The following is a 23,722-nucleotide window of genomic DNA, read 5'->3' as shown; positions in this document are numbered from 1 at the left end:
GTGTGTGTGTGTGTGTGTGTGTGTGTGTGTGTGTGTGTGTGTGTGTGTGTGTGTGTGCGTGTGTGTGAGAGAGTTGCTGGGGGTGCATCCTGAGCGATGAATGCTACATTGGGAGCTGTAACCTCAGCACAACTCAGCAGCCTAGAGGATCAATCATCCAGGACAGCCCTGGAACAGTGGAGCACATATGCAGACGTACACAACATGCAAGTTTATTAGCCACCCCCACCCTACATTCTCACCCAAGGCTGCTGTAATCAATGGTGCCGCGTGTGAGCTGCATGCTGCTCTGCATCCCACTATCGGTACTGAGCTGTCTGACTGCTGCCATGGACGATGAACAGCTACTGTGCAGAGATATCGTACCCTCATCTGCACCCTGTACCCAAAAGCATCTCAGGCACATGTCCCGAATGAAGCACAGAGACCCCCCAGGGGGATCCAGCCCAGATTGCATTTGCTCTTTTAAGATCATAGCGTGATAAAACCAATCAAAACAAGTGTAGAAAAAAAGTTCAGACATTTTAATTGAGGTGGTGACATCTTACAAAGTGAAAACGGGCAAAACACAGAGAATTAAAATCCGCTCTAGACTTTCCTGTTGGTTTGACAATTGAAAATGTGTCAATGTTATTTAGCTTTGTTTGCAATCTACATTCTCTGGCCTTATATAAACTATTGCCTGCAGCAAATCAGAAGTAAACAGTCGGGTTACCAACACAAAATAAACACCATTAAATCTTTATATTAGATAAGACTTGTAATGAGGTGTAATTGTCATTGACATGAATCCAAATTACTTGTCAATAGAGCTTTTAACTCTAGTGGAATATATTTGGCCACACAGCCAGCAGAGGATTTCCAAAGAGCCCATCATGGACCCGTGATTTGACAAAGCTGAGAACTTATTGGTGAGACTTGGGGAAATGGGTGACATTCAGCCTTTGTAAGATAGGAGTTTTGGGTTGTTGATTGTAGGCCACATGACTCTGGTGTGTAGGGCAACGTCATGGCACATTGAACACATGTAGCGGTGATTTATAACCCATCACAACACAGAATGTCAAAGCCTTTCATCTGAACACAACCGTATGATGGCACATGGCGTTAATGTCAAGACTGACAGCTGACGGTGATACTCCTCAGACAAAGGAAGCTGTCAAAATGGCCATGTTCATTTTCACATGTAACTTCACTTGAAGTAAATGAGTGCTCTAGCTCCGCTCTGTAAAAAGACACCCAGAGACAGCATGGCTCCCAAAGGAAATATAGCTAACACTGAAGTCCCACTTGAGGATTTAATTAAAAAAGTAATAATTAGCAACTGTCCTAGGAGGACTCATGTGACATCCTCCAGATCAGGAGAGAAGCTTAACCATTTGCAAGGCAGAAGGTATAAAAATGTCTGCTAGAGTGAAAAAAAGGATTCTTTATTTTCATAATAAATATAGACTCACATTTTAACAATTACAATTACAGTTATTATACAAAGAAGGATCTAGGAAATCACTGATTGGCCACAACACACTGACCAGCCAACCAGCGAGATAACAACGCCTCAGAGAGAGAGAGAGAGAGAGAGGGGGGTGGGGCCTGACATTTTTGACATTCTGACATCAACTTGAAGTTCAGAGCCTCAGTTACAAATTGGCTTCCTTGATTTCCACATTTTCTTTTCTCATATTCATAATAAAAGAGCTGAATCCCGGTTAAATACCTTCATGTATCCCTTCAATGCTAACGGTTGCACTGCACCAGTTTCAATAGACAGCCATGCAGGCGTTGAAAAAAATATGGCGAATGAGAGTTGTTGGTAGTCTACTGCCCCCTAGTGTGAGCAGTGTTTAGCAACACTACGCCACAATATTCCTGTTGTCCCCGTGTCCCACTCGTTTGTCCCTCATCTCCATGTCCCCGCCCCCTCCCCCCTTCACAGCCAGCTCCAGGGCCTGTACATGTACAGTATGTTCTCTCTCTGAGTGATCTGCGCATATCAAAGTTAGAGGATCTGTTCGGTGCTCGAGGCGGAGATGTCAAGCAGTCTCCAGGCAGCATACGGGTTTAGCTCCTCCTGGTCTCGACACAGAGCCCACACGTACATCATCCTCAGCACTTTCTCCTGGAGGGAGGAAAACAGATGGGTACACTTATTCTCAGCTGTTCCATTCTTCTTCAACATTGTAGAGCAGCAAAGAAGGACACACTTAAAATGTGAGTTTAGACAAATCAAATATAAAGAATCTGAACACTGGGCGGATGTCAACTGCTTGGTGGATACGTTGACCTCTTTACCAGTCACAGGTGTCCCTGAGGAGCCCTGAGCGCACAAGATGGCTGATTTATAACCAATAAAGATTTAGTGTGGGTCTAAATAAAAAGCTGCTTAATTGTCTCGTAAAATATTCTTGGTGCATCATTTATAAGACGTTCTAACACGTTTATGATTATGACAAAAGGCCAGCTAAAGCTTTGTGTGGATGTTTTTCACAGCAGAAGTTTAGACTTGTTGTAGTAGGAAAACCACAGGTGACATTGATAACATTAACGATTAACGATTGATAATATTAACGATGTGTGCCAGTGAGCTACTATGACAAGTGAGAAGGTCTATTATTTCTAAGACGTTCCATGCCACAAAGTTAATTTACATTTACATTTGTTGTGTTTTAAATGCTCTTTAGTTTTAACATACAACCGATTCTATCAAATCAAAGCAGTGTTTGTGTATTTGACCGTGTCTGTGTGTGTGTGTGTGTGTGTAACTTACAGGGTCTCCCTCCACCACCTCTCCTTTGGTGTTTCGGATCACCATGACTAGCTGAGCCTGGAAGGTGATGATCAGCACTGGACCCTGGTCCATCATCTTCCCCATGGCCAACTGGAGTAGAGGATACATACATACTTCACTGAACCAACAAAGGTGATATTTAAACAGCATTCACGTATTACAAAGGCTATCATGGCTCTAGAGATATTTAACAACAAATAGGTTGTGGTTAGTCTGCAAGGACTTCAAACCCAGTCTGACTTGTATACTTTGATCATGCGTATTTGCAAACCTTGTCCCTGCAGATCACCATATAGCCTCGAACCACAAGCTCTCCAAATGAAAGCACAAACCCTTGCTGTGCATTATAAAGGCTCTTGATTGGTTGTCTGTTAGTGTTGCAGCTTAACCTTTGATTCAGTAAAAGCTGGGAGTGTCAAAGCTTAATTACTAATCCTGTGTAGCGTAGTCTGGAGAAACTTACATCAATATTGTCAATGTCCAGGATCTTAGAGTGGAAATGAAGTCCCATGGCCTTGGCTTGCTGAATTGGATGTGCCAGCTGGCTGTATGTCTACACACCCAACAAGGAGAAAAAGAAGATAACATCATGCCCGCCCAATATGTACACCAATGTCTAACTTCAACCTTGACATATCCATAAACAAAAGAAGCTTTCTGTGTTTCAGCACTTCTAGCTCAGAGAGTGAGAGAACAGCCGTACCGCTTCATAACACCAGTCCTTCAATACTACCAGCTCCCCTCGGATCATCGCCTGCATGGAGACAGAGCAAAATGTCACCTTAAAAAGAACTTCCTAGACACATCAGAACGGGTAAATCAAGACCTGACGGCAGAGGTCAACCTTTGTTTTATCACCGACACAAAATCCTAATAAAGATATGTACTGTAAATATATACATAAACATCATCAAGCGTTTGTCCTAACGTGATATATTCATTCACAAAACATTCTCAAATGGATTTAATGCTTCTATTACACAGACACTGGTGCTGTACACGTGTTGTTTGCGGTCCAAAGTACCTCCAGTATATTGGGGATGATATCTCGTTCACACTGTTTGAGGAAGGAATCTTTGTCAAAGGACGGGTCCGCCTTCAAAATCTCTGTTAGTACTTCAGACATCTCCGTCTTAGAAAACAGCCCACCTAAACACACACATGAGGACAGGAAACACGTGGCATTCAGCAAACACATAATAAGCTGTGGAACAGCTGTGGAGCTGTGATTAACGCACCCTATCACACCAGAGGTCTCTCACCTATGATGTCAGTCATCCGCTCGGTGACGGCACGAGATGCTCTGACGAGGCTGTTCTCACTCTCGTCGTACTTCATCTTCATCTCAAAGAACCCTGCAGTGAAAGAAAGAATGAGAGCGTGATGATCTTATGCTCAAACCTGAGGCTTTGATCTCCTTCAAACATGTACACACATGGAGGATGGAGATAAACTCGGAGAGATCAGCAAATCCTTCAGTAGTCATAGTAAGTTCTTATACAGAAACTAGACATCGTTGTTCCTGTCATAAATATCAAGTGGTTGGACAGTGAATGAATTCCCATATTACCGATTCCATCGGAGCTACAGGACGGCCATCATTTTGCTGATTGTAATCATCTGTAGATGTATCCTCTTACTGAAAAGTGATGGACCTTCTATGAACCGGCTCCTTCAGTAAATGCTTATTAGAGAATTGCTGGTGCACTCGTTAAAGGCTGACTTTAAGTAAACAACCGAGGATGCAGACAGACAGAAAAAGAGATCAGTTAGTCCTTACGGTTGAAGACCAAGTTGTTGTCTTTGAACTCCTTCCACTGCTGGGACCATTTGGAGTCTTTGTGGAGCACCACGCCCATCGCTTCCCTGAAGTACACACAGAGTCATGCTTCAAACGGCGGGCCGAGGAAAACAGGTGTTCCTGTTGACTTGCTGGCTCATGCTGACAATCACACTTTAACCATATCAACCCAGAAAGGAAAACACTGCAGTGGTTACATTACAATTAACGGAAGGAAATACTGGGAACACTATCAAGGTTCAGCTTTGAGAAGCGTTACTCTTATTACAAACAGAATGAAGACTCACCAGTGTCTCTTCTGGAAAACAACGGTTTGCTTATCTCTGCAAACTCTGATGTTTTCCTAATATTGCTTCAGATAAAGTCTGTTGGTACCTGACCAGATGTGACTCTCAGCTCTCACACTTTTTCAGCCTTGAGTTGGTTTTATTTCCCTTTCTTTTTAAATGATTAAACTACATGACGGTATTTACGCGAACATGAGAGGTGTGGCTCTCATGTTCCCAGTATCGGGGTAAAGTAGAGTACACTCACGTACTCGTTGGCTTCGAACACCTTGCCGTCGTCTCCTGCCCCCTTGGAGGAGAACTCACTCCTCTTCCTGAGCCTGGCAGGCGACCGATAAGGGCCAGTGTGACCCAGATCACCGATCTCCTGCTTCACGCTCTCCATGCCCTGAAGACGGATGAACAGGGAGCAGACGAGAGAACAAATAAGTTGCAGGCATATCGTTTACAGGACTCCGAGTTCCCTTTAGTCCTAATTCATTTCACAATCATATTTAATAGTACACTGCTATTTCCCTACTTTTATCCTTAACAATGAGTTTCCATTATCTGAATACGACAAATTATTTCCCTCACAGTGCAACAGAGACAGCAGTATTTGTTTCAAGAGAAACAAAAAATAAAGAATGCGGTTCAACTTCTGGTAAACGAGGAAATATATCTGCAGTGTGCACAGTGACTCCTCACCTGTGATATGGCTCTGAACGCACCGCTCTTCCCCAACATCTCTCCACCTTTAGAGACAGACTCTGCTGAGGTCTTCGCTGTTTTGGCTGCCTCCTCCATTCCATCCTTGATTTTCTTTCCAATTTCTGTACGACCGACCTCCTCTAGCCCCTGTCCACACACACACACACACACACACACACATTGTAAAGGTGGATAGATCAACTCGAAGATCGTATCTATCGGATGACAATCAAAAGAAAGGCTGAGTGAGATACTCGTCACATTTACCTCTTTAACTGTCTCAGAGATGTTTCCCAACTTCTTCTTGAGAACGTCGGAGGTCTTCGCTGTTTCAGACTCTATCGTTTTCTGGGAAACAGACAGCGGGACATTAGTAAACTCCAACGCTAGCTTTTCATAATAAAATGGATATTGGATAATGCTGTGTGCGGCCAAATACTAACATATTTCCTTCGAGCTTGTTTCAATGCATCCGACTCCTCCAGTTTTTTGGCCTCTTCCCGGAACTTCTTGATGTTGTCTTTCATGTCTTTGTTCTTGTTCAGCTCCTGCCTAATGTTCTCCAGCAATTCCCCGATGAAACCTTTTCTGCTGCCCCTCTCGCCGGACAAATACCGTACCTGCAGAAGACATGACTGAGTTACCTAGTTGGTATGAATAAGAAACATGTACAGTTGATTTACTTCTAGCATGTCTGGAGCGGTTCAATTAAACTTGAATTCATGACCTGCAGGGGGGGTGTGTGCCCTAATGATCAAGTGAATGATTAAGTGATCCTGCTTTTTTGCAAATGAATGCAGTCTCATAAAGCAGTCCTGCAATAAATCCTGCATTTATGAAAGTTATGTTCAGTTAGTGTTGATTCAAGTTTATGGTAATTTAGACACTGGCAGGTGTTCCTATCATTTTGTTCACCCCATTTATATAGAGTGCAAGCTTAATAGAAACACCTCGCAGCATAATGAGACAACTCAACAGCACAGTTCATCTCCTAAAACTACCTTAAAGTTAAATCGACACCTAAGACTGAACTTCCTGATTTAGTTAGGATTTACTGCAGGACTGTTGTACTAGACCGCTTCAGTTTTTACTAGGTGAACCCAATATTGGCAGTAGAGCGTGTATTCATTTTGTAAGGTTACAATACTATCCAAAAACAAACAAAAAATCAATAAGTGTCTTAATTGCAGTGCGATTTGTTGGCCTTGAGCACAATCCAACCAAACATCTCCACAGAGGAAGACATCACACAGCTTCAGAATACCCAGAAACAGTGTGGAAGAAACAAAGCATTTCAGGGTGTTCGTACCTGTGGAGAACACGCGAGGACCCCACGCATCCTGTAGACATTGGGTCTGTAGTGAAGTAGCGGGTAAGAGGAAGGAAAAGCCACCGAGCCTCTTCTTACACATATCTGGAGACAGACACACAAACTGTAATAGACTGCTCGATAAACGCAGCAACTGCCATGTTATGTTTGGAAGAAAACGCAGTAAATAGTCAAAGTTACCACGTTTGACAGTGTTTATTTCAAGGCTTGGTGGAAAGGCAGAACATGCATCTACATACCCAAGTTTGTTTAACTTACTAGGAAAATAATGTCAAGCGCTTCCGAGCTCAAATACCAGCTGGACATCCGACTAGTCCAAGAGCTAAGTTAGCCAAGTTAGCTAGCTAACGCTACGTTATCAGCCTCAACATGAAAACAAACCAACAGTCCAACGCTACCCGTCACTGGTAGTTCAAAAAAAACGTTCGAGTTGCCTCTTTAACTTTTGGTGGTAATTAAATGCCGATATTTTATGTGACCAAGTCCCAGGCACTCACCTGGTAACACCGACACAAGGGGTTCGCCATCTTGAATGTAATGCCTGTGACCTTCCTGCGATGACCGTCTATAACCACGAGGAGGGGCTCGTGAAAGTTCGACAGAGTAATATCCTCCCGCGGGCTTTAACTCCACGTCATTTCACTACATGCACCATGACATTAGCATTTTCATTATCGTAAACAAGTACAACTGAGCAAATATTAATACGTGGTCTAGCATAAGTACCCCAACCACAATAGTCCATTATTAACAGGCAATGCAATTTAAAAACACACAAAAGACAACACATTTCAAATACTGAGGTTTATTTATCAAAACACCTTACAGAACAAAAAGGCAATGACAAGTGAAGCAGGACAGAAAATAAAAAATAAAAATTTGGTCTCTAAAAGAAAAAGTAAAACTTAATCAAAAACTAAAAACATTCACTGTGAGAAATTACTAACTAAAATAACATTTTCGCTGTTACAAATATCTAACAAACCAAGTGAATATAATATGAATATCCTATGGCCAATTTAGATGATACAGAGCGCTTGGACTTTTAGGAACTAAATGAAATGTCGGATGTAACGGACAAATAATTTATGCATTTCTATCAATCCTAACATCGATTTCTCTTCCATTCAGCCGATAGCCATTCATGGTTCGGCAGACACGCTCGGCAGTTTCAGGGGTATCGAAGCGAACCACACCACAGCCCTTGGACTTGCCGTTCTCCATCTTAATATCAGCATACTGAACCATGCCTGCAGAAGGAGGGACACCAATGTAATTAGTCAGATTAATGTAGACTAGACAATTGATTTTATCCAGTACTTGCAAACTATGACCACTCTTACCGCATGTGTTGAAGGTATCCTTCAGCATCTTCCAGTTGAAGTCAAAAGGCAGCTGGAAAACAAAATGTGTTTCAAATTAATTACACTCATACGTGAGAACAAATTAAGTTAAAAAAAAGTCAAACTGCCTTTAAGATGAGTACTTGCATTTCTGACAAAGATCTGGCAACCCTTCCTGACATTGCTTCCACCAGCTCCGGGCCCTCCGGCTCCTCCAAAGGAATTCCCGACAAATCCACGATCCAATTCACCTGCACGATCAAACTGACCACCAACACCTCCGGACCCCATCCGATCCATGCCAGAGCTCATGCGGTCGATGCCACCGGAGGGGAAGCGGTCGATGCCACCAGTGGAGCCAATGCGGTCGAATCCGCTGGCCATTCTGTCGATCCCGGTGTTGCCCATGCGATCCATACCCATTGGGGAGCCGAAGTCCAGGCCAGATCCCATGCGATCCAAACTAGACGGGCCTAGGCGGTCAAACCCAGCTGGGCCGAGGCGGTCCATGCTGGAGCTCATACGGTCCAGACCGGGTCCAAGCCTGTCCATACTGGGCCCCAGCCGGTCCATCCCTGAGCCCATCCGGTCGAAACCACCAGAACCCAGCCTTTCCAGGTCAGACCCGCGGTCCATCCTGTCCATGCCCATCCGATCCATCCCCGCCATGCGGTCCATGTTGGCTCCCAGGCGGTCCATTCCAGAGCTCATGCGGTCCATGCCCACAGAGCTTCCTTTAAGAGCGAGTAAACAAAAGAAAAATGTGTCACATCAACTGTCGAAGCTGAAGTTAGAATTGAATCTGATCCGGTTTATCAGATTCGTTATCTGAGGAAATTTAAACAAAATCCTGGAAATACTAACCCATTCCTCTTTCAAAGGAGTCACCAAAATTATTGCGAGACATGCCCATTTCATTTCGCCCAAACTCTCTGTCAAAAGCACCACCAATCCCACGGTCCATCTCTGACAACGCAAGAGATGAAACCATTAGACACATCCAGCAAAACGTGAAGAGTGTTCCACGCCTGCTTTGGGGTGCTCAGAACGTCTCCTTACCGTTCATTCTGCCCATTCCTGAAGAACCAAAACGCTCCATGTTGTTCATTCCTCCAAAGTTATCCATTCCTTGAACAGAGGAGAAGAAAGTCTTATACCAGTGGACGCAACCAGAGACGGATGGACAGGCTTGGTATGGTACATCATAAAGTCAGTGACTCAAACTCATAATTGACAGACTCTTGCAGAGTCTAGGTGCTTAGAACATGAAGGTAAATACAGTTAAGGCCCAGCTACTTGAAAATCTTCAGTACATACCTCCTCCTCCACCGCTGCCGCCGCCACCGCTACCACCTCCGCCGCCGCCGCCGCCACCTCCTCCTCCGCCTCCCATACGACCTCCCATGTTACCAAAGCCCATTCCATCCATTCCTGCAAGTGAGAAGAGTGATGATAAGCCCCTGACTTTACTGATATTTTATTAAGGATTTGACAGCATTTTAAGAGTAAAACAAGAGTCCCTTTTTCAAGGTATGTAAACGTAAATTGTTACCATCAATTAAATTGCGATAAATACATTTTTCGAGAATTTTTATATCCAAAGCGATCAATGTAAATTGTCACTGTCTATTTTACCAGCTGTTCATATTAACTTTGATTGTATGTTTAGACCATGATAATATAACACTGGATCACTTCATTTCAAATACTAAAAAGATTGTTGGTATACATGAGTGATTGTGCAAATCAAACCAGATACTATGTTGAAAATCAAGTATTTTTCAAGGAGTTTATTCAAATTCAAAGCTGTTAAAATTATGCATTTTTAAAAACTTGAAACTTTGTATGAACCCAGATTATTCAAGGGTTTAACAAAAACACTGCAGCTAGTTACCTCCAGGGCCCATGTTGCCCATTCCTCCACCACCACCGCCGCCACCTCCTCCTCCTCCACCTCTGTTGAGCTGAGTAGCATCAATGGGCTGGCCACCAGGTCCCAGGCCCAAACCAATACCACTCAGGCCACCTGGGAAGAGAAAATGGTTCAGTATTAAGACGTTGTCTACAAAATTGTGTGTCTACAAAATTGTGTGTCTGTACAAATAGATGGGACCAAAATTACATATCCATAGTATTACCATTCTTTTGTATCAACTGCAGTGAAAGCACCACTGTGAATAATAAACTATTCAGCGAGGCCCCAGAGGCTTCTGACAGACCAGCCAGTGTGTAGCTTAAGATATTTATATGCTTGTTTTTACTCGATACAAATAAGTATCACAGGTGCAGTTCTGCACCAAACTGAAGCAACTAAATTTAACCAGCAAGGATACTGTGGTAATAATGATTCAAAGCATTTCAATTATAAGGCATTTGTTTATCTTTTTTTTTTATATAAATACAAGTGGAGAAAGCTACATGTGTACTTACGGGGAAGAGCGGCAGCAGCTCTGTCAGGTGGTCCAAAATCTTTGGGCAGAGACTTCTCATCCTGTAAAAGCAAACGTAAATGCATTCAGACTACGCGCTTCAGCTATAATGTGAGCCGATGTACAGCGAGGTTCAGGCAACATACCAGTTTGACGTGCATGACTCTGTTGAACAACAGCTGCCCATTGAACATAGCTGTGAAATCATTAAGGAAAGCGTACCAGAGAGATTCTAAAACAATGCGATTCTATTGAATTAACATTCTATGCATACAAAAGGGATCCAAATCAAACATTTTTTTCAAAAAAGGATACAGACGGCTTGGACTGCTTCAATGGGCATATCGAATGTCACCGTTCCCATGCCTCTGCTCTTCCCATCCTTGTCCTCCAGAATGTCAGCCCTCACCACCATGCCCGCCATGCCGAAGACCTCCTTCAGCTTCTTCCAGCCTACTTTGTAGTCCAGCTGCAGGCACAAGGAACAATTTTAGAGATGGTTACATGCTTATTCACACAGGCAAGGCCAAAAAGACGAGTCACTCTAACCTACATAACATATCTTAGATTAAAATAACAGCTGGACGACTCTTGAAGACTTACATTAGCCACAAAGACCGTGCTGCCAATCCTGCCAGCCTGGAGACCATGTATGATCTCGTTGGGGATGTTGGGGTTGTTCATCAGGCTCGGAGGAATGTTGACCATGGAGCCATTTGGTCCAGGGCCCATTCGCTCCATGTTCATGCGATCCATTCCACCCATTCCGCCATGGCCTCCTGGATGTCCTCCGCCTTGGGTCTTGTTCATCTCTCTCTGAGCAATCACACCATCAGGGTCCTAACAAAAAAAAAGAAAAGAAGCAAGAATATGTGACTGAGGGAAACAGTCAACTGACATGTTGATCGATTTGCTGCACTGTTTTCTGTGGTTATTTGTGCTGTGGCCTACCTCTTTCACTTTCAGGGGTCGTCCATTGAGGTTGTGCTTGTTGACCTTCTCCACCGCTTTCTTCATTAGCTCTTCAGTCCTAAACTCAACAACACTAACAGGAATACACAGTATATCCTGTGAGATGAAACTCCTACATTTTCTATAACTACCCTCTCCAAAAATGATTTTATAACTTAGACACGTGTGGCGCAACGTTTGCATTTTGTCAATCTGAAAGGCATCAATACAACAAATGCTTAAAATACTAATAAATGGATAAAATACTTACGCACAACCCTTTATTGATGGAGACAAAGGAGACACCAGAGCAGGCCGCACCAAAAGGAGTAAAGAATAATTAAAATTAGTAAACGATTGTTAAAATAGATGTTTCAATTGACAAAGAAATGTGAGCAAAAATAGACAATTTCATGCACAATCACAAGATCATCACACAAGCCTACAGCCTTGGCCACAACTCTGTACTTCCACATAACATTACTATTCTAAGATCTTTTCCCAGTCACTAGCACAATGCAGGCAAGAATGGTGAATATTAAAGAGTATTTGTCCCAACATCCAAAGGGCAGAAAATCCACAGTGAGATAGGATTCCCCACGACTAAGATAATGGAGGCACCACTTCCAGTAAAGCTGTTCTACGGAATGAGTTATATTTAACAACCAAATACCAGCCTTGTAACAACCTCTTGCAAACTAGACCTTTAGTTCATGAGGAGCAAATCCAGCAACCGAAGGGACTTTGTCACTCGGACTGCAATCCCACAGGATTGGCTACAAAGAAAGCTGAAGTCCTTTTATAAGAGCATCAACCCTCGGGATGACATCAAGTCAGTGCCACAAACGACACCGAATAAAACACGCCTCCAGCATGTCACCATCTCACACACTCCACCAGGTTTCTGAAGCTGAACAATGTCCAACAATGAAAATAAAGACACCAAAGCTGACAAACACAGGTTTGTCTAGGATTATTCAAGTTTTATTTGTATGTATTTGCACTTACCCTCGATTTGCCTTCTGCGTCCATTAAGTGTTCCACGTACGTTACCTCACCCACTACAAATCAGATTCCAGAGACGACACACACCAAGGGGAGAGAAGCCGAGAGAACAATGGGGGTTTAGAGCAGACACAAGTAGGGTGGCCGGTGACAGTGAGCTCACACTGCCAGTCCTGCGCCTTCCCCCAGCACCTCAGCAGCAGCACAATATGGTACAGGTCTACAAAAAGCAAGCTAGAGTCTTTATGGGAAAAAAATCAAGACTTCTTAGCCTGTCCTTGTCGGAATTCTCCCGAAGCACCAAGAGCAATAGACTGAGGACAACAACCGTTGAAATGGCCATCAGCCTGCCTATTTGGATATAATGCCTTGAACACCACCTTATACCGGACGATAATTGACCCAATAATTTCAAGTAGGTAAAACCTGTTCAATGCCTCTTGACAAAGTGCATACTTTGTCAAATGTCGCCATTTTAAAAACATCAGGCCAATGCAACAATACATTCGCCCATCAACGGAGAAGAAACATACAGCTTGAAACTAACCATAATCTTAATAAAAGGCAAGCTCGTAGGGGATAGAAACTTCTCTATTGGCAAACATGTTCTTAAAGTGGACCTGTTCCTTAAAAACGCACAATATCAGAATTTTGATTCAGCGGCGACCACAGCCTCACATTCGACCAGATCACGTCTGTTCAACGGATGGACATCAGTGACCAAACCTCTAGAGACAAGGACAGTGCATAAGAAGTTGCTTCATTTTGTAGACCTGTACCCCAAAGAAAACTCCAACGCATGGCCGTGTTTGGCACAACATGGAGATCTGCTGAGAAAACATTTGCTCGTCAAGGTCACACCTAAAAGAGAAAATGCAATTTAACTCCACAGTCAGTCATTAAACGAATACCAGGCACTCCTTCTGAAAAAGGATTGTACCTTTCTTAAACACATGGTTTAATTCAAGTAAATGCCAATTAGGTGCATTACTTATAATATAGTTTAAGCTTTTCCAATACCCCATAACTACATAAGAACACATGTAAATCCACAGTGTACATTGAAGAGAATTTAGGGCTAGTCCCTGCATCACAAATGATTTCATTTGATAGGTCTCCAAAAGTTTTACATATTTATAAATCATGAGAGCTCAGGCTTTAAACGTTTATTACATGTTGCAACTTAGAGCAACTTGTCACCTCGTTTCTGGCAAAAATCATTACGTTATGGCAATGTAATGAATGTTTCTCATGGATTTCTTGGGGAAAAGCATCTCAATATGCCACCCATGATCCCAAGCCATTGGATTTTCACAGTAGTGTACCGGCTTAACACGTATACAAATCCCACTTCACAAAAAAAAAAAAAAAAAAAAAAACCACAATCGGTTTTAGTAATCTCAAAGTAGAATAAATATTCATTCCCAGGTTCACTGCACTTGTACAAGTCTGCAGCGACTCCTTAGTTGACGAACCTCGTCCAAAACCTTTGTTCCACATAACTCCCGGGAGATCTCACGCAACATTGTACAACTTAAGTTTCTGCACAAATCCACAAGAGCCCTTCAAAAGCTGCAGTGGTCAAACAAAATGACCTGGGAGGATGCATCTTTTTTTGTCACATCCAAAGCAGACTGACTCAATCCCTTAATCCAAACACCTTACCTTTTTCTTTCATCAGGTCTTTGAGGGCTTGCCATTTGACATCGTATGGGATGTTGCTGACAAAAACACGGTATCTCTTGTTGACGTTTCCATAGGGTTCATAGCGCCCGGCTCCACCCCTCTTCTGGGGCCTCTCCTTCCTGCTTGAATTGGGCTCATGCTTGGCTTTGCCGTTCAGTTCTCTGAATAAAGACATCAGTAAATGGAGAGTTAAAAAAAAGTGTAAGTGAGCCCAGAAAGGTATAAAATTAAGCATATTTAGATTCTGGAATGTAAATTCAAAGCCAAAAGGCAGCTAGTGGGGACACATAAGAGAAAAATGGTCTGCAGACACATTAGCTGGTACGGTCTTAACGACTACAAATGAAAACATAACATACACGGCAGCATTTTGACTTTTGCTCGTTCATAGCGGCAAAACGAGTCCATTAGCGTAATTCACTCAATCCAATAGGGGACCTAACGGGATTTCTTAATACGATCGTGCAAACCACTCTTCAACATAAGTAGAGAGATTTTATATATATATATATATATATATGTTAAAGTTTGTGTGATAATATTAATAAGAACACAGTTACAATGGTCTGGACTGCAATAATAGTCTTACAATCGAGACAATTGCTAATCAGCCGCATGGCAAGGCCGCTCTTTAGACATCACGTTAGTAGGCCTGTACCGGATTATTCAATTATCGGTTCAGTATTTTACCGTGTTTGATCAATTTGCGAACGAAAATAAGAGAAAGGGCCAACATATTTGACATTAACAAGTAACCCAGCTAAGTAATCTGCAAATAATAGATTACCATTACTTAAAGTTACGTAAAATGGACGGATTCCACTAGTAATTAGACGGATCCCAAACACCCATCCTAACACCAGGTAAACTTATTACAACAAACTTTTAAAAAAAACAATGCAGGCCTTATATAATAGCCTCGTAAAGATGAAACTATGGGGGATTTTTTTTCGAAAGAAGAGTCTTTGTCGATATTTCCGTCGATCTGTATCATTACGGCTAGCTAGCTAGCTAGCTAGCTCCAACAAAGGACCCTTGATGAATGGATTTACCCCGGTTGCTGCTGCTGCTGCTGCTGCTGCTGCGGCGGCGGTTCCTGCTGCTGCAGTTCGTCGGCTAGTTCGGTCACGTCAGGCTTTTCGTCCTGCTCAGTCGACATCTTATCGCGCAGTTTAGTGTCTTGCTAAATTAAACTGTTATCGAAGACTATCTTCGAAGGTATTCACGAGTCACCTTTTAAAACTGAACGTAATGCAACAAATAACTACGCCAACCACCTCTGCGACACCAGCTAACGAAAATGGCGGAGAGAGCAGTTAACCAGGAACAACGAATGCTGGGAATTTTTAAACCAGGGAGAGAATGGTCTACATCCGGTGTACTTTTTTAAAAGTAAAGGTCATTAAACGCACAATAGGGATTTTCAGAATAATGGCGCCCGGAATGCAGACAAATAAACCTACAAAAAACATTCAAACTTGTGTCAAATAAAAATGCATTTTGTTTGAGTGTGTGTGTTTTTAACACGCTGTTGTAACTGTCACAATTTATTAATTTGAGTCTTCTTTTATGCCAATTTGTGACAGTTTTCGGGTAAAACTTGAAATTGTTGAGTCAAAACCTCCATATTTTAGTTTGGGTAAATAGCAACAACAAATATAAAAATATAACATGGGGACAAACTTGACGCTCCAATTTTGTTTTCTTTTTAATGAATGAGATCTGTACGCTCTCCTTTGTATTATACTCTTATGAAGACGAGGTTGAGAACGACACTTGATTTAGCTTGTAAAGGTTCGTTATCTTATTGTTACAATTATATTATTGTATCAACCCTGCTGGTGTTTTCAGTGTCACGTTGGTTCAGGTTTATTTTAAATAAAAAATAAGAATAAGCTGCAGTGCACCGCCAGAGCTCAAAGGGGCGAAAGTCAATTATAGAGTAGACCAGTATCGTCACAGCGACATCAGCGGAGACGGAAGTAATGTTGGTTTAACGTTAGTTGCTAGCTACTCGCCTAGCCTTAACAATAGCTTGTGAATATTTTCTTACTGTATCTATAATTTTCATACATAGTGGAAAAGTTCACTGTATTATTACGAGAACGTATCTTACGAAATAGTTACTTGGCTGTTTACGGCTCTGTGTGAAGTGAACGTAGCTTGGAAATGCCAACGTTAGCGTTAGCCTTTAGCTAGGAGCGTATTCGCTGGACAGTACCGCTTAACTGGGTGAGCGCAAGTGAATGAATAAACAGTATTTACGTTGTGAGAAGTGTTGATTAACAACAGCATAAGTCATGGGTACTGGTGCTGATGTCAGGGATATTCTGGAGTTGACTGGAGGAGAGAATGACGGCCCCATCAGCAAGAAAGATCTCATCAACTCAGACAAGGTAAGAGATGATCACAAATAGCGATTCCTGCCCTATGTAATTTCTCCAAATTGGAATTAACATTCAGAGTTATACAGATCATGGGACTCAAAACCACCACAAAGAGCGATATTAAGAAGACTATGTTGTTGTTCTGTGCTCGAGTGTAACCAGTTTTCATGAGATAAATAGCCGTTTTTCCATCATCTGTCTCAGAAAAAATCCAAGAAGACAACGGAAACGCTGACTTTCAAGAGACCCGAGGGAATGCACCGAGAGGTCTATGCTCTGCTCTATTCAGATAAAAAGTATGGGCTCCATTTAAGTATCTCTTAAAGTCAATGTACTGAATTACCCTGAAGGCAATGATTCAAGTCCCGTGTGTTATAGCCACTTTACTTATTGTTACAGCTATTAAGTTGTCCAAAGGAGGTATAGAAATCAAATTGGTAGCATTTTTCTCACTTCTGTGGAGAATTATTCATCATCTCTCTTTACTGTTTATCCCTGCCTTTTGTCTCTCTGACATTACACACTGCAAAGATGTTTGGCGTATTATGTTCTTTTGTCCCTTATCTGCATGTGCTTACTATTGACTTGGCTTGCTTCAACAAAGATCTGTTTTTCTTGATACTCCCCAGAGATGCACCCCCTTTGCTGCCTAGTGATACTACTCAGGGCTACAGGACAGTCAAAGCCAAGCTGGGCTGTAAAAAGGTGCGTCCCTGGAAGTGGATGCCCTTTACCAATCCAGCTCGCAGGGATGGGGCTGTTTTCCACCACTGGAGACGCGTGGCAGAGGAGGGCAAGGATTACCCGTTTGCCCGCTTCAACAAGGTAGGGATGACTAAAGAGTCATTAGTCTCACCACTTATTCAATACAAATATCAGAGTTTTATTGCTACCCATCTTCTGTCAGCTCCTCCTTGTTGAGACGTATATATTTATTTTCTTCACTGTATGCTTTCTGTTCTTCTGTCTGCTTTTGTAGACTGTGCAGGTGCCAGTGTACTCTGAGCAGGAATATCAGATGCATCTCCACGACGATGGCTGGACTAAAGCAGAGACGGACCACCTGTTTGACTTGTCCAAGCGCTTTGACCTGCGCTTCGTAGTTGTTCACGACCGTTACGACCACCAGCAATACAGAGTAATCACTCAGCCACACCTTTCACTGGGGATATATTGCAAAAGCTCTCAATGCTGTAAGTTAAAGCCCATATTTGTGGTGACATTCTTCCATTTCTGCTTTTTCAGAAACGTTCTGTGGAGGACCTGAAAGAACGGTATTATAGTATTTGTGGTAAGCTGACCAAGGTCCGTGCAGCTTCAGGGACGGAGCCCAAGATCTACATCTTTGATGCCGGCCATGAAAGGCGCCGTAAAGAGCAACTGGACAAGCTCTTTAATCGCACACCTGAACAAGTTTGTAACTTTGTAGTTGGATTTGTATTCTTATTTTGTTGTTAGGCTTTCATAACTTTGATATTGCCCCAGCCAAGATGAGACAAACCAGTTATAACTACAGTTTTTAATGCAGTTGTGCATTTTGTGGGGAAATGAATCCAGCAATATTGCCAAACCTTGTAAGATGTTTTCCAGCCTTTTAAAATATTTACATTGCACTTCTCTTGTTTTTCCTGCAGGTGGCAGAAGAGGAATATCTTATTCAGGAGCTAAGGAAGATTGAAACTAGGAAGAGAGAGCGTGAGAAGAAGGCCCAGGATCTGCAGAAACTCATTAAAGCGGCTGACACAACCACAGAGTTAAGACGAGCGGAAAAGAGAGTTTCCAAGAAGAAGCTCCCACAAAAGAGAGAAACGGAGAAACCGGTATGATATGCACTCGTACAGAAGGAGCGAAGTAACGCACAAGCCAACCATTTGTACCTGAGAAATGTTTACTAGTTATTAAAGCATCAATAGAGAGAAGGAACAACCGTAAATATTTCTATTATTGAGATGTCACAGAGGTCAACCCCATAATAGTGCTTTATCACTGAAGAATTAAGATTCAGCTCTGTCCCAATATTTTATATTATTTCGATGGAACAGCTGTGTCTTAAAAAAACTCAAGGGGCTGCTGTGTCGCAGTCTGAAATTCAGTCCTGATCTATCCCATAATAATTGATTGAATATTTTGACATGTCAAGTCTGTCCAAAGTTCAGAGGGTTGCCATTATCTTGCCTCATATCAGAGTTTTCTGTTTCTCTAGGCCGTTCCAGAAACAGCAGGCATCAAGTTCCCAGACTTCAAATCAGCCGGCGTCACACTGCGCAGTCAGAGGGTGAGTACAGCTCATGTTGAGGTATTGAAATGACAAAATTCTCCAAAGGACTTCTGCAACATACAACTTCACTGTGGCTCTTAAATACGACGAAGGAAAGAACAATCTGAAACAAAAACAACAAACCTACAGTGGTCAGAAATAATCCCACAGCTCTGTATTAACAACTTGTAGTTGACATTTATTCATCAATTCAGTTTTGTTCAAACCACTATTAATATCAAAACATTTTTTAGTAAAGCTGGACCCTGCAGCTGATGTATGTGAGAGACCAGGATGTCTGACTTGAGCATGCTATATCTCTCATTAGCACTGTGATGATTAATTCTGTTAGTGACTTGCTAATATCTGTAAGACCTAGCAAAGGGGACTCTTATTCATCTTCAAGACTGATGAGGAGCTGCCCCTCTCTATGGGAAATGCATTAGCACAGCTAAAGGAGTGGAGTATCCCTCCAGCCAATCAGTCAGACAGAGTTCAGTGGATAAAGACATTTTGATCTGGCTCGCTGAAGTGCATTTCATACGAATTAAAAGCCCCGAGGTGGAGCTGTTCATCCTAATATCCCCAGCACCTTAAATCACAACCTTGTGTGTCTGTTGGCGTGTGTTTCTCTCCATGTGTGTGTTTGTGATTCAGATGAAACTGCCGAGCTCGGTAGGCCAGAAGAAGATCAAGGCCATTGAGCAGATTCTGCTGGAGCAAGGAGTGGGTAAGTGTGAATTAACACTAGCAATCTGCATTTGAAATATAAAGTTAAAACTCTCCTCTACAACAGCCGTAAAATATATGGATCCTAAATTGGCTATTTGATGGTCTTGGTTTGGTGTTTTCAGTACAGCAGGAACAATTTCAGAATTTTAATTCTGAATAACAGCCGCTTAAAGCCTTTGTACACTCACATAGATGTTTTCAGTTATTCTGGCTGATAAGACCTCTGCTCAGGTTGAAGGTGGGCCGTAGATTTGATGGGAATATATGATGTCACAAATCTTCATCTACCAATAAGAATGATAAAGGTGTGATTTGTCCCACCCCGAACACCCAAAGCTAGAAGGAGACTCAAGAAGATGTCACTTAATTAGTCTGTACACGCCCCCACAGTCCTCAGCCGAGGTCTAATTAGCCAGAAAAAGTTAAAAAACTGTGTTTTAAAGGAATAATCTGACATCTTTGAAATGTGTTACAAATAGAAGAACAGGGCAGTGGGTTATTAGCAGTAAGCTTACACCGTTTCTTGACAAACACAACCTGGGCACAAATACGTACTAGTCCTCATGTTGCATATCTCTAATGATATGAGAGGGTTTTAACAATATAAGTATAACATAACAAGGACACTAACTCCTTTGATCCAGTACCAAACAGTTTGTGACCAATACATTCATCAGTAACACCATCATCTTCTACTATAATGGCCTCACAAATAACCTCTAAACCTTTGTAAACGCGTTTTGAGGTGTTTTACTAAAAAGCGCCTCAATTTTCCTTCATATTTTTTGCCTTTGTGTCTGTGGATCCAGATCTTAACCCCATGCCCACAGAGGAGATCGTTCAGATGTTCAACGAGCTGCGTAGCGACCTGGTGCTGCTGTATGAGCTGAAGCAGGCCCACAGCAACTGTGAATACGAACAACAGATGCTGCGGCATCGCTATGAGGCCCTGCTGAAGGCCGGCAGTGGAGGCATGTTGGGTGGACCTATAGGAGGCGGGACAGCCGCTGCAACACAGGGTGGAGAACTCAATGCCACGAACAGCACCACGGCATCCACCCCAGTGTGCGAAGCGCCATCCTGGCCCAGTGCAGACGACATCAAGGTGGAAGCCAAGGAGCAAATCATTGACGTTGTAGGAGCACCACTTACCCCCAACTCAGTAAGACCCAAACTTTTCCAAACCGTCACCAAAAATGGGCTGAAGTTATCTTTCAACCAGCGCGGTTTTTAAGTCTTTTGGACCAAGTCAAATCTCAAAATCTTTAGAGGCCAAGTCCCAGGTCTATGAGACGGGACGTGCAAGTTAAAAAGCAAGTTTTTCCTGTCTTATCAATGCGTAATATGGAAATTACAGTTGCACACATCAAATACTTATAACTCATGACTATTCTGTACTAATTTGGTTCAATGGCAACTTGTATTTTTATGTTACATTTATTACAGTGTAACATTGAGCACTGTCCGACGCGATGGCTCTGCTGAATGTGCACAAGTAAACCAATTACCCAAATGCACGGCTTTCATTTTGAATGCCGGAGGAATACAGATTTATCGAAGGAATTAATGTAACATCAGTCTCATAAATTGGTATTAGAAATATTGGTTTAGATTGAGGGGCAAACAGCCTTGTGACTACTTGAAAGGCAGTTAAATGCACTCACAGGTACGTTTTCAGTCATTTCAAACAATGCAGTTGAGATCATTTATATGAAAAATTGTATTAGATCTTTTTTTGTCTTTTTATAATATTTCAATGCTGATGACGCAGAACCCAGTGAGGGATCTTGTCATTGTCATTGCACTAGCAACTGACTGGTTTAAGTTCCTGTGTGGAAGAGGACATGATCTGGGTAGCAGTGTCGTGCACAGCCATCGCTATTTATGGAAAACATGTTTTAGAAATAGCCATCGATTGGTAACTGGTAAAATAATCTCCTAACTGTGAAAGGGTAAAAAAAAACCTGCCAGACCCCTTAAGTGATTGTTTTGTGTGTCACATTGCAGCGCAAACGGAGAGAGTCGGCGTCCAGCTCGTCTTCAGTGAAAAAGGTGAAGAAGCCTTGATGAGGACGAGAGCACCAGCTGTTACACGGTGGAGGACATGGGGCCGCGTACATTACTGTGGTCACAGTGAAGACACAAGTTTTATGGTTGGACAAGTGGGACACGGGGGAGCAGGAAACTACATCGCTGTTCATTTACGTAGAAGCACCACTGACTACACACACACACACACACACAACTTTTCTCCAGCCCCCTCCCCGTCTGGCCTGCCCAGCATCTTTGTGACAAAGGCAACAACTGAGTGACATTTCATTCCATTACTGCTCGTCTCCCGGCCTCCACCATCGCTCAGCCTTAGATGAGGCAAGATCAACTGTAAATTGCCAGGCTGAGCTAATCGAGGACATGGGGAAGAAGGTGGGAATGACTGGGTAATTGAAATGAATTGGAATGAAAGAAGAGGAGACTTTGGGAGTGGGAGGACCTCGAGCTGCAGAGCTCTTTTGACCCATCTTGAGTTTATTTTTTTTTGCAACCTAATCATGCCATAGTGTTTACTGGAAATGTGTTTTTGTGTTGGCCTTTAGTAGCTCCCCCTGACCCAGAGTGCTGATAGACGCCGGTTCCATCTGCTGCCCGTCGTTTGTGTTGGTCTAGTGAGGCTGATTTGTGTTGTTTGTCCTCAGGTGACTTTGAAGATGGTTCAGTCAATGATTCAATAAACCTCATTGTTTTTGTTTTTTTTCCTTCTGCGTCTTATGCATATTTATGCCACAGTGGTCCCTTTTCACATTTCAAGCGTCTTGTCGCTGCTTCTCAGATCATATTTTAACGTGGAGGTAATTAGTGTTGAATACACATTTGCCGGGGAAATTGTAGGATCATGACATTCTTACCTTACCTGTCATCTAATTTAAGTGACACGTAATAACTTCATTAATATGATAATTAAGCAGTGATCGTTCTTAGGTTGGCACAGCAACTGAAACTTCATTAGGTTCCCTGCCCATATTATTGCTAATTGCATGTCAATTATGTCGTTAAGCCTGCTTAGACATTCATTTCTATGCAAATTTAGCCAAGAAGAGGGGAGTATCTCGGCCTACTGGGTGTATTTATAGATGTAGACTCTTAAAAAAATCAAATATTTCAGGTACTGCAACCTGCATACAAACTTTACTTCAAATTTCTCTCTGACATTTTTTGTCTCTTTTTATGGTCCGCATCTCTATAACCAAAAAACATTCAGTGTTCACTGGTTTTAAGATTACAAATGAAGGTTTAAAGGGATTATCTTATCTTAAAATACAAGTGTAATTATGTTGATTTGGAAAAAGACATAAAATAACAACTTTTTAAAAACCTTTGTTTCATCTTGATCCCTTCAGATGCGTCTTTCTTAACTGTCACAGGTGAAAACGCCACAATTAAAACCTCTTCATTTCTATCTTTAATACGCTCTAAGGTTACAGGAGTAAACCCATCCACACACTGGGGGCGGTTTGATTGAGAGAGAGAGGAAAAGAGTGAGAGAAGGCAAGTAAACATGGGTAAAATGGATTCTCCGTGTCTATATTTCATGTTGAAAATTGGCTCATAAATCCAGGGGTATGATCTATGGAACCCGTCGTTGCTTGAAAAAACCTCCGTAAATGTGTAATTTCTCCCTTGACAGAACACAGCCGAAAGGCTATCTTTCTTTCGCTTCCTCCTCCCCTCTCTCTCCCCTTTTTCTCTGTCTCTCATTCTCGCTCCCTCTTTCTACCAGCCTTGTGTTGGATTAATGCTCTGCTCTCTTTCTTCTCTCCTTTCATGCTTCTCTGATATCTTCTTTTCATCACTGCTCATCCATTTATCAAAGCTGGGGCTCCTCTCTCCCTCTCAATATCTAAACCCATCTTAAGTTATATGGCAGGTATCTTGTAAGATATAGGCTTCAAGAAAGTGGAGGTTATTAATAAATACTAGTCTAAATTGAAAATAGGTGGGCAGGGATGCATCACCAGCCATGTGTGAATGATAAAGACCC

General features: G+C 42.3%; 3 protein-coding genes across 5 annotated transcripts; 1 reads left to right on the top strand and 2 right to left on the bottom strand.

The window, feature by feature from the left end:
* Positions 1–1,409: 1,409 nt before the first annotated feature.
* Positions 1,410–7,590, bottom strand: timm44 (translocase of inner mitochondrial membrane 44 homolog (yeast)). 3 transcript variants are annotated; one of them, XM_031864242.1, is made up of 13 exons: positions 7,155–7,351; positions 6,876–6,980; positions 6,010–6,186; positions 5,834–5,914; positions 5,564–5,713; positions 5,128–5,264; positions 4,569–4,654; positions 4,051–4,143; positions 3,813–3,937; positions 3,492–3,542; positions 3,252–3,341; positions 2,768–2,878; positions 1,410–2,119 (listed from the first exon to the last, which is right to left on the bottom strand). In XM_031864242.1, the coding sequence occupies exons 1-13, from the start codon at positions 7,200–7,202 to the stop codon at positions 2,000–2,002; spliced, it is 1,374 nt and encodes a 457-aa protein (XP_031720102.1). In that variant the 5' UTR covers positions 7,203–7,351; the 3' UTR covers positions 1,410–1,999. The 3 variants fall into 3 exon arrangements, with proteins under 3 accessions (XP_031720102.1, XP_031720101.1, XP_031720103.1); XM_031864241.1 differs by having other exon boundaries at positions 5,564–5,914; XM_031864243.1 differs by lacking the exons at positions 6,876–6,980; positions 7,155–7,351 and adding an exon at positions 7,394–7,590 and having other exon boundaries at positions 5,564–5,914.
* Positions 7,591–7,685: 95 nt separating this feature from the next.
* hnrnpm (heterogeneous nuclear ribonucleoprotein M) lies at positions 7,686–15,643 on the bottom strand. The gene is made up of 16 exons (XM_031864287.1): positions 15,363–15,643; positions 14,290–14,471; positions 12,628–12,680; positions 11,891–11,898; positions 11,620–11,713; positions 11,272–11,508; positions 10,984–11,137; positions 10,815–10,864; positions 10,670–10,730; positions 10,134–10,265; positions 9,602–9,670; positions 9,299–9,367; positions 9,104–9,205; positions 8,387–8,973; positions 8,240–8,291; positions 7,686–8,146 (listed from the first exon to the last, which is right to left on the bottom strand). Exons 1-16 carry the CDS (start codon positions 15,467–15,469, stop codon positions 7,983–7,985), a joined length of 2,121 nt encoding a protein of 706 aa, XP_031720147.1. The 5' UTR covers positions 15,470–15,643; the 3' UTR covers positions 7,686–7,982.
* Positions 15,644–16,270: 627 nt separating this feature from the next.
* On the top strand, positions 16,271–23,354 carry dmap1 (DNA methyltransferase 1 associated protein 1). Its single transcript, XM_031864244.1, has 10 exons — positions 16,271–16,706; positions 16,902–16,993; positions 17,327–17,522; positions 17,677–17,835; positions 17,943–18,110; positions 18,332–18,517; positions 18,901–18,972; positions 19,612–19,684; positions 20,496–20,848; positions 21,694–23,354. The coding sequence occupies exons 1-10, from the start codon at positions 16,611–16,613 to the stop codon at positions 21,751–21,753; spliced, it is 1,455 nt and encodes a 484-aa protein (XP_031720104.1). The 5' UTR covers positions 16,271–16,610; the 3' UTR covers positions 21,754–23,354.
* Positions 23,355–23,722: the final 368 nt, after the last annotated feature.

The sequence above is a fragment of the Anarrhichthys ocellatus genome, unplaced genomic scaffold (genome assembly GCF_004355925.1).
Source record: "Anarrhichthys ocellatus isolate YVR2014 unplaced genomic scaffold, GSC_Weel_1.0 scaffold30, whole genome shotgun sequence".
Taxonomy (NCBI): Eukaryota; Metazoa; Chordata; class Actinopteri; order Perciformes; family Anarhichadidae; genus Anarrhichthys; species Anarrhichthys ocellatus.
This window is presented reverse-complemented; position numbering and strand designations above follow the sequence as displayed.

What these genes read in the sequence shown, in the direction of transcription:
- hnrnpm (XM_031864287.1), bottom strand. Translation starts at nt 15,469, where the DNA reads ATGTCGACTGAGCAGGACGAAAAGCCTGACGTGACCGAACTAGCCGAC. An exon ending in GAGTCATGCACGTCAAACTG is followed by an intron (nt 10,731 to 10,814) that starts GTATGTTGCCTG and finishes TTGCTTTTACAG; the next exon opens with GATGAGAAGTCTCTGCCCAA. An exon ending in CTCCTTTGAAAGAGGAATGG is followed by an intron (nt 8,974 to 9,103) that starts GTTAGTATTTCC and finishes TCGCTCTTAAAG; the next exon opens with GAAGCTCTGTGGGCATGGAC.
- dmap1 (XM_031864244.1), top strand. Translation starts at nt 16,611, where the DNA reads ATGGGTACTGGTGCTGATGTCAGGGATATTCTGGAGTTGACTGGAGGA. An exon ending in CGTTTGCCCGCTTCAACAAG is followed by an intron (nt 17,523 to 17,676) that starts GTAGGGATGACT and finishes CTGCTTTTGTAG; the next exon opens with ACTGTGCAGGTGCCAGTGTA. An exon ending in TCTGCTGGAGCAAGGAGTGG is followed by an intron (nt 19,685 to 20,495) that starts GTAAGTGTGAAT and finishes CTGTGGATCCAG; the next exon opens with ATCTTAACCCCATGCCCACA.
- timm44 (XM_031864241.1), bottom strand. Translation starts at nt 7,202, where the DNA reads ATGTCCAGCTGGTATTTGAGCTCGGAAGCGCTTGACATTATTTTCCTA. An exon ending in CGCTTGACATTATTTTCCTA is followed by an intron (nt 6,981 to 7,154) that starts GTAAGTTAAACA and finishes GTCTGTCTCCAG; the next exon opens with ATATGTGTAAGAAGAGGCTC. An exon ending in AACAAGCTCGAAGGAAATAT is followed by an intron (nt 5,915 to 6,009) that starts GTTAGTATTTGG and finishes TCTGTTTCCCAG; the next exon opens with AAAACGATAGAGTCTGAAAC.